The sequence below is a fragment of the Polistes canadensis genome, unplaced genomic scaffold, assembly GCF_001313835.1.
Source record: "Polistes canadensis isolate GaletaPanama2010 unplaced genomic scaffold, ASM131383v1 scaffold_40, whole genome shotgun sequence".
Taxonomy (NCBI): domain Eukaryota; kingdom Metazoa; phylum Arthropoda; class Insecta; order Hymenoptera; family Vespidae; genus Polistes; species Polistes canadensis.
In genome coordinates, this window is record NW_014569587.1 from 610852 (window position 1) to 620773 (window position 9922).

Below are 9922 nucleotides of genomic sequence, written 5' to 3' on the forward strand. Positions count from 1 at the left end.
CAAAGTTAATAATAATTCAATTCGAAGGATTTCTTTTAAATTAATACAAGACAAAAAAAAAATTAAACATATAAATACACATAAACGTTAGATTGATAAAACGGTAATAAATATTCGCTCTATAATCATTTATACGCGTATTTAAATTATTATACCTGAATTGATAACATATTTCTACATATTTTAACGTACATTACTATTACGCCATTTTTAAAAATAATTAAAAAAGAAAAAAAAAAGAAAGAATTAATTATAAATCAAACGTTATAAAGAAAAATAATCGTTGTGTATTATTATATATAATTTATATTAATTAAATGATTATATTACTTTATCGGAGATGCACACAACGACAATATAATATAATATATTTCTATGAGCTCGTTATTATTCTATATTCAAATTGAATATTATTTACAAATACGTTAGTAAACATACTAACATCGTCTTGCATATTATTCAATTTTCATCTTATATATTTTACTATAATAGATTTTTTGCGAAAATTATACACAACACGCATACTCATGCACACACATTAAACGTAATCTTTAACCTCGAAACTTTTATACGAAGAAGTATACTTTTAAAAAAAAATTATAAACGCACGTACGTACATAATACGTCTTCAATACTCGAAACTGGACGGAATTGTTTTTTTTTTTTTTTGTTAAAGATTATAGATAATAAGGCATAATCTATAAGTTACATATAAACATCTATTATGTTGCACATTGCCACTATAAAAATGCGTTATTTCTTACTAGATTAATATTCTTTGATTATAGTAATCTGCAGGCGCTCTTTACGAAATTCTTTTTTTTATGATTTCTCGTTTTACCTCCTGACCTTAAAACTATGGTGCCGTTTCCGCTATTACGACAACACGTTGATCCGTTGGGACTAAAGGCACCTACGAACATAATAAAAACAAAATAAAACAAACAAATTCGATTAACAATTTTGTAATCTGTAATATAAGAAAAATTAATTATTAATAAAAAAGGAATAATTCTATTATGTGAGTTTTTTTTTTTTGTAAATTATGTGTGATTGAATATAATACGAAAAACAAAAACAAATAAATTGTATCTATTTCTAAAAAACAAAAAAAACAACACAATTATTTTATTATAATATTTTATAATAATATAATCGTTATAAAATCTTAGTTCTTTTTTTTCTTTCTTTCTTTTTGTAAAACAACGATTCCAAAAATAAATGGTCACTCACTTATTACAGAAGGTGATCTAGGTCCTGTAGAATACAACCTTAAATCTTCCTGATAATCGTTATCGTTACGACGCATTTCGTGCAAACAACGCGATGCCAAATGTCGGAACACGCTCATAACACCGACATCTTCTTTCACGGATGTTCGTAATAATTTACATCCAAGTGCACGGCCAAGCCTCTCAGCTTCGTCCCTGAAACAATGTTTTACTTTTTTTTAATTTAATTAATAAATGTTTTTTTTAAAAAACAAGAACAGAAAAAATGAGGCAGACAAAATAACGAGGACAAATTTGGCATATTAATAATTGAATGAAATATTCGACAAAATAACAAATAATTAACTCACAAATTATTCACAGAAAAAGAAGAAGAAAGAGAAAATAAATATTAAATAATTAAATATAATATTTAAAAAAAAAAAGTAATGTCCAAGTTTTTCAATTTATAGTAATCATGCACAGAAGAAGATGAAGATGAAGAAAATAAATATTATATAAGTAAATATAATATTTAAGAAAAAAAAAAAAGAAAAGTAATAAATAAGTTTTTCAAATTTATGATAAAAACAATAAAAAAAAGAAAAGAGAAAGAATTAATATTAGAAAAAATTAAATAATCTTTTCACTTACGGACCAATCACGCATTGATCGACCAAATCCATTTTGTTCTGTACGAGTACCGTTGGTATTTCCCCGCATTCATTTTCTACCTGAAATAAAATATAAATAAGAGAAAATAAATGAATAAATAAATTTCAAAATGACGTTACAAAGTGAAGATATGAAATACACATAACGAAGAATTTTATAACAACGTTCGCGGTTTATATATCTTTACAGGTGTCATCTCCAAAAAATTTCTTCTCACTCATTCACTTTTTTTTCTTCTTCTTGATTAATGTATGAGCCTAATAAATGATTCAACTTTTAAATGACATCATTTTCGTTTTAATAACGGTGTATGATAAAAATAAAATAAAAAATTGAAATAAAACAAAATAAAATAAAATAAGATAAAAGAAGATGAAAATAAAGATGAATAAGATGAATAAGAAGAAGAAGAAGAAGAATGTTCGTATATATATGTATATATATTCTGGTGCAATGACTATGTTATAAAATACCAGATAATTCGGTGTAAAACGAAGGAAAGGCTTCGTTACTGAAACGATAACGGTTACGTGTATCCTCTACCACAATCCGTCCACGAGAAAGGAGATAGAAAGGATGGAGAACACGCGTATCTGTCTCGTCGATTCGCATTAAACGTTCAAGCAAACGCGAGCTTCGTTCTCGTGAACGCGATTATCTACATCCTTCTTCTCTTCAAGATTATACAAGCATAACACACTCGCATAATATCATCTTCTTATATATATATATATATTTACACACATATAATATTAAGTATCTTTATCTTTCTTTCAACGCGCGTAATTATTTCAAACGTCATACGATCTTGTATACGTCAATATATTATACAGGTATGTATAATATGATTCTTTTTTTTTTTAATTTAATTTTAAAAAATAAAGAAGAAGAAGAGAAAATTTTTCTTTTAAATTGATTTTTAGTAAATATCTATATATTTTTGTAGGGTGGTCTACCAATTATTTAGCACCTAAATATTTTCTCGTTATTTTGTTATAATATAGAAAAAAAATATTAAATACATAATTTTTATATTACGAAGAGGTACATATAAGTTAGTGTAAATATTTTATATTACCACTAACTCACTAAAGTACTTTACTATTCTACCAAAGGTAGTGTAAATATTTTATATTACCATTATCAGAATAATTTATATATTTTACTTCGAAAAAAAAAAAAGAAATTCTTTTTAAGAATATTTTAAATATATATATATAGATACCTTTAATTTCCAGGAAGGAATAGCGTCAAAAGAATTTCTATCGGTGGCAGAATATGCAAGGACACAAGCATGAGCGCCACGATAATAAGCGGCCGTTATGGCGTCGAACTCTTCCTGACCCGCGGTGTCCCATAACATCAATCTCACGTCTTCGCCATCTACCCTGCGAATAAAAAAGAGAACGACGAATTTTGTCAACGTAACGATGACGTCGGTAGAAAATAATATTATCATTGTCATCGTGCAAGATCGAATCGTTAAGATTACAAAAATACATTGTACAAAATTATTATTATTATTATTATTATTGTACGCGAAGAAAGAAAAGAAAAATGAAAAATGGTTTTCCTTTAGTGATCGTGCTAATTCGATATAAAAAAAAAAAAAAAATAAGGAATAAACGAGGTGAGAAGGAGAGTGGATAGAAAAGAGCGTGGGGGTTGTTGAGAAGGGGAAAAAAAAAAAGAAAATTAATAAAAATATCTTACTCTATTTCTCGTTCGAGAAAATCAACGCCAATGGTCTTCTTATAATCCCTGGTATAAGTACCCTTGCAAAACCTTTGAATCATTGAAGATTTTCCCACAGCGCCATTACCGACTATCACCACCTGCGGAAACGTTTAATTGTTAAAAGAAAATAAATAATAAGAGAATAAGGATTTTTAACAACCAACTGAACAAAATTTACTTGGTCATTCTTCTATCGATATTTTATACGTATACACACACACACATACGTGTACGTGTGCTAACCCACACATTGATATAAACACAAGGAGACACATAGATACATATCTATCCTAAGTAAGTACACTTATACATTATATGAGGGCTACAATGAATCATCCTAACGTCGTTCTAACCACCAGAAACGAGGACGTTCAACCCTCATGAAATCTCGATCGATTCCCTCGAGAAACGAAAGAACCTAATTAAAGCGAAAACCTAAAGGCCACCGCTTTACAATTCTTATCGTTCGAACGAGTTCTTAATTACACACCAATTTAATTGGCTTTAACACTAACGAGCTATGTTTTTGTAAAAGAAAATGTTGAAAAAGAAAAAAAACACATAGCATCAAACAATAAAATATAATATAACAAAAAAAAGAGAACCCCCCGAAATATAAAAATAAAGTAATAAAATTGAAGTAATAAAAACATAATCGTTAGACGATAGAAGTAACATCGTTAACACGAGTCAAAAGAAGATCTGAATCTAACGGTTTATTATCTTATGGGACACTTTCATACTCACACGTATAAATTTACACTCGTTACATACGTATTTTGATTCTGATCAAAAAATTCGATTAATCACAAATGATCAAATGATTATCTTCTTCTTTTTTTTTATTTTTTCCTTTCTCGTTGATTTACTTCAAAGAAGATGTGAAATTTATTCGTGAAAATAATAATTATTAGAAACGTATTTTTCTTCGATTAAAAAAAAAGAAAGAAAGAAAGAAAGAAAAAACGCGAAGCTTTTTAAAAGACGTTTAAAATATAGACCAGATGTTACAACGAAACGTGAAAGCAAGTTTTAAAAGTAAAGTAAACGAGATAATAATTGAAGAAAAATGTGATGAAAGAAAAGAAAAAGAAAAGAAAAAGAAAAAAAAGAACAAACGAAAAAAATAATAAAATATATCATCCACCTTCTCGTTTCTCTAATTCTCGAGAAATCGAGTAGTGATTTCGTGAAATCGATCCTACTAGTTTTCCACTTTGTAAACTTGATGTTACTTATAAATAACCAGGTACACTAGTTCATTCCTTCTCGAAGATCGATCATACTACACGAGTCATAAGAAGAATTTTTCTCTGATCATTACGATAGTAACGTTTCAAGTAGGATTTTATATATACTTAACGCCATATATTCTCGAATTAACGCAGGGGGCAGGGGGTAGAGCGAGAAGGGGGAAGGGGGAAACAACTTTCTACCCACTTCTCAATGATTACTCTTTTTCTTAGCGGTATTATAAATCAGTATAATGTGTCATTCAAGAATAAATGTCAAGTAACTCTCGTAAATACGAAGATAAAAGGAACAAAAATAAAAAAAGAAAAAAAAAAGAATAAGAATGTGTGTACATACATTTAATAAAACAAATTCATTCGCGTATAATATTCAAAATTATATATTATTAAAATTGATCATTCATGATCAACGAACGAAATGAAACAGTTATATATATATATATATATTTAAAAATGCAAAAAGTAAATAAAAAATATTATAATCGATGTCACTTAATTGATCAATTGGTTAGTTCGCATATATTAATTAACATTAATTAAAATTCGTTTCGCGTGAAAATAAAAATATTCGATAATAAATCAACAATAAATTAAGGAAAAATATAAAAATACGAGTTCATCAAATATTCTTCCTTTTTGTTTTTTTTTGTTCGAATGTGGAAATATACTCGGGACACGTTAGCTACGTTTTACCAGAGCGTGCCGATAAGAAAAACTCAGGCTTACGAGTTTCGCTCATTAACTATCCCTCGCACGTTCGAAACCTTGCCCTTGAAACTCCACCACAGTACCCCCTTGTCGTCTTCGTCTTCGTCTACGTCGTTGTCATCGTCGTCGTCGTCGTCGTACCTTTCGATTAGAGACCTCACATATTTCCGCGCGAACCTTAAGGATATAGTTGAAAGAAAACAAAAAAAAAGAAAAAAAAGGAAAAATGCAAAAGAATGAAATTCTTAGAAAAACGAAGTCAACGAGTTTTGTTTTATTTTTTATTTTCAAGTCACGGTTCTACGATCACCATCAGCATCGCCCATCACGTTCAACGACTTATCGAAGTATTATTTTACGATATATATGTGAAAGATTTTAAATTATATCGAAGAAATTTCTACGACAATTTTACGATATATATGTAATTACAATTTAGGAGTATTTTTATAAACGTTTAAAAAAATTTTTCCATTATAATTAATTATTAATATAATATTCCAAGTAATATTGAAATAATTGAGAAAGAAATAAAATAAGAAAATCATATGGTAAATAATCGTTAAATTAAAATAGTCACGCTCTTATGATTGCAATGTAGAATATCTTAACCTGTGATATAAACACATGGAACCGGTATGAAACGAAAGGAGACAATTTCGAGACGCGTTAGTTTTTCTTTGGTATGAACATACGCTTTCCCGGCCGGTTTAGATGCCATCCACCTCTCTTTCCTGTCTTACGAACGTAATTACACAGAGAAACAGACAGATAGAGACGGATAGACAACGTGTATATACATACACACGTATACTTTGAGAAATAAATTAACAAAGTAATCAAAATAAAATTAAATACGTACACATATTTTATAAAAACCAATAAAACAAATATACATGCATATACTACCTATCTGTAAATTACAACAAACAAAATGGAATAAAATAAGAAATATATATAAATAAAAAAAAAAAAAATCATAGTAAAATTATAGGACAACGTTTGCCTTCGAATCGTATTTTTTTTTTTTTTTTTTTTTTCATTTTTTCACACATTATTTTTTCTTCTTTTCATTTTGTTTCTTTTTACCTTGAGCGATAACTCGAGTTCTTCCTCCCGCATTCTGACCGTAACGCGATTAGCATAATATCCAGCCACGATACATGGTGCCCTCCTCCACTTCTTTGAACTCTCCTCTTCCGTTCTACTCGTAAGTAAATTCGTCCTCCTCACGACGAAGGAGGAGCTAAGATTCACCATCGACGATCGCTACTTTCTCGATAAACCAAATCGGCCACGTCGTCGCGCCTCGATCGCCTCATTATCGCGTTATTTCGATTTCGACGCTACTGTGCGCGGCCTTTTACCTGTTCCTACCTTCCTATGTATCCTCTCTTTCTATCTTTTTATATATCAGAAATAACTCTCTCTATATATATATATATATATGCGTATATATATTTCTTTCTCTTTTTAAAAACCGATTAAGGTAAAGAAACAAAAAAAAACAAGCTCCAGATCACAGAATACACGTATAATATATTCACACTACGAGTTGTATTATAGTTATACGCAAGGAATGAATGAACGAATGAAAGAAAGAACGAATAAACTATGGAAAAATTAACGATACACGAAATTATTCTATGAGGAAGAGCGCAACCCACAGAACACAACCACACTGCGCGGGTCTACGATCGACTGAACACCTGTGGAGAAAAGCACCTGCTCCTGCGAACGAGCAACATGATAGCCAAACACGTATGGTGAATTCACGGCCTAGTGACATTTTCGATTCTCTCACAACCACGCCTCGATGCGATTTTACCCTGTAACCTTGAATAGGTAGGACGTCCTCCATATTTATTTTTTGTTCTCTTCTTCATCGGACGATGATCTTTTTCTTTTTATTACTTTTTCTTTCCCTTTTTATTTTCGTTGTTGTTATTTTTCTTCTGTTTCCTTCTTGTACTGTACGATGATGCTCTTCTTTTGACGAAATTTTGTTATATAACAAATATAAAAAATTATGCATCGTAATATAACGTTACATTTATTAAATTATCCTCTTCAATTGTCATCTCGATGATTTTTTAATTATTATTATTAATATTATTGTTTATATATTATAATATAATATTGTAATTTTATATATTGGTTTTGTCTTTAAAACAGAAAAGATTGAAAATCGTTATAATTATTCAAAGAAAATATTATAACGAGTTATGGAAACAAATTAATAAAGATGGGTTCTCTTAAAAGGGCCGGAATCCATTCGATTTACTAGAGACCTCTTTCGATGTTAGTTTTCTACCTTACCGATACTGGATCTAGATTGAATTTAAGACTAACAATAAGTTTATTATTATATAATTCGAAAAAAGGAAATATACAAAAAATATTAAAATGCGATCATTAAGCTCGCTAGTGCTTACGTTATACAATTTACAAATAATCTAAATGTTTATATACATAAGCAATACTGAGTACTCAGATCTCATCACGTGGAGATACTTAATATATCATAATTAATAAAAATTAAAAAAAAAAACATTCTTTTTTTTAATATAATACACCTTTGCTCTGTTAATTTGTTAACATTACCGAATCCAATTACATACTAAAAAATAATAGTAGGTCACAGGATATATACTCACTGTTAACATATTCAGTACAATTAGAAATTTGTGTTGATTTTAACATTGTACAAACAATTATATACATAATCGTTAATCTCGTACAATATTCTCTTTTACTTATACGCGTATCGATTAATTAATATTCAAAACGATTATCGTACGAATTAAAAATACATGTATAATATCAATGTATATTGTACAAGAGAGAATGTTACAATATGTAAATCACAATTCGTGATTCGATTACGAAAAATTAATATCATGAAAAATCATTCGTAAAATCAAATATTTATGCGATCAACGCATAATTTAAATGAAAAATATATTAAAAATTGATCATTGTAATCTGAAATATATTTATTTGCCGGTCATTCCTTACGACTCATACCTGATTGGTTACGCTCTTGTTACGCATTGGTCACGTGATACAATATACTCACGGATACGTAATTCAAATGAAACTCGTAAGAATACTCTGAGAAATCGTAATTAAAATAAAAATTAAAAGAAATAATAAATAATTCTAATTTTCTCGTTAATATCAATAAAACTGAGATGAATTTGGATTGATTTCTACTGATGTGTAATATTGGGATGAGTGAGAGCACAGTATAAAAACATAATACATATTTTTTGTTTAGTGCTATTATATATAGATGTCATAATATATTAGATTACAAGTTTTGAGACGATTCTTTGCAGAGGAAGAAAAACAAAAAATTGATACAAAAAAAAAAAAAAAAGATTGAAAAAAAAAATTAAAAAAGAATATTAGGTACAGCAATAATTTAAACGGTATTCAGTTGTTTTCTTTTTCCATCATACGTAACAAAATAATAGTACAAATACTATAAGAACTTACACACATGATCATCTTACTTATATAAACTCTTTTCTCTCTCTCGCTCTCGCTCTCTCTCTCTCTCTCTCTCTCTAAAGATTACTAAATAATTAAAATATTATAAAGGCATTATCATATGTATATGTATAAATTGTAAACTATTTAAACGAATAAAATAAGTAGTATAAAGCATACACAAAGCATCAGTATTTTAATTAATATTCTATCGAGGCATTCAATGAGTCTCGTCGATTTTGACACCATCATCCACCATCAACGCATTTTAAAACACATGAAGCCTATAAATATATTATCCCATCGTTTTACAATATCTATACCGGGACTATCGTTCGTTCCTCCGTCGTTGGAAATGTTTATTTTTTTTTTTTTTTAAATATTATTATTATTATTATTATTATTATTATTAATATTACAAATCGTTCACAAATAGTGCGCGCGTGTTTGCTGAGCACAAACAACAATAGAACGAGGAAGAGAAGAAAATTGAAATTATGATAATTATATGACAGCGGATTGAGACGATAAATTGAAAAAATTATTTTATAATTTATTTTATATTACAATTATTTATGCTATAAGATAAATAATAAAAATAAAATGTTTTTCAATTTATTGACTCAGTCCGCTGTTATAATTAACGGCACATTTATAATAATGAAGGAAGACAAAATGTTGAAAGTATATAGGTAGAGAGATCTTATGTGAAAATTGTAATAAACGAATAAAAAATCGTAAAATACAATATATATATATATAGGTGTGTTAGTGTGTGTTTGTATGCATTTACTATGTATAGATATACTGGTTGGTACAAGACACAACATCTATCTTTGTGGT

General features: G+C 28.4%; 1 protein-coding gene across 1 annotated transcript; it reads right to left on the reverse strand.

Moving 5' to 3' along the window:
• Positions 1-530: 530 nt before the first annotated feature.
• LOC106784757 (ras-related protein Rab-23) lies at positions 531-7003 on the reverse strand. Its single transcript, XM_014744609.1, has 6 exons — positions 6674-7003; positions 3600-3721; positions 3112-3274; positions 1866-1945; positions 1234-1427; positions 531-913 (listed from the first exon to the last, which is right to left on the reverse strand). The coding sequence occupies exons 1-6, from the start codon at positions 6842-6844 to the stop codon at positions 783-785; spliced, it is 861 nt and encodes a 286-aa protein (XP_014600095.1). The 5' UTR covers positions 6845-7003; the 3' UTR covers positions 531-782.
• Between the last annotated feature and the right edge of the window lie 2919 nt (positions 7004-9922).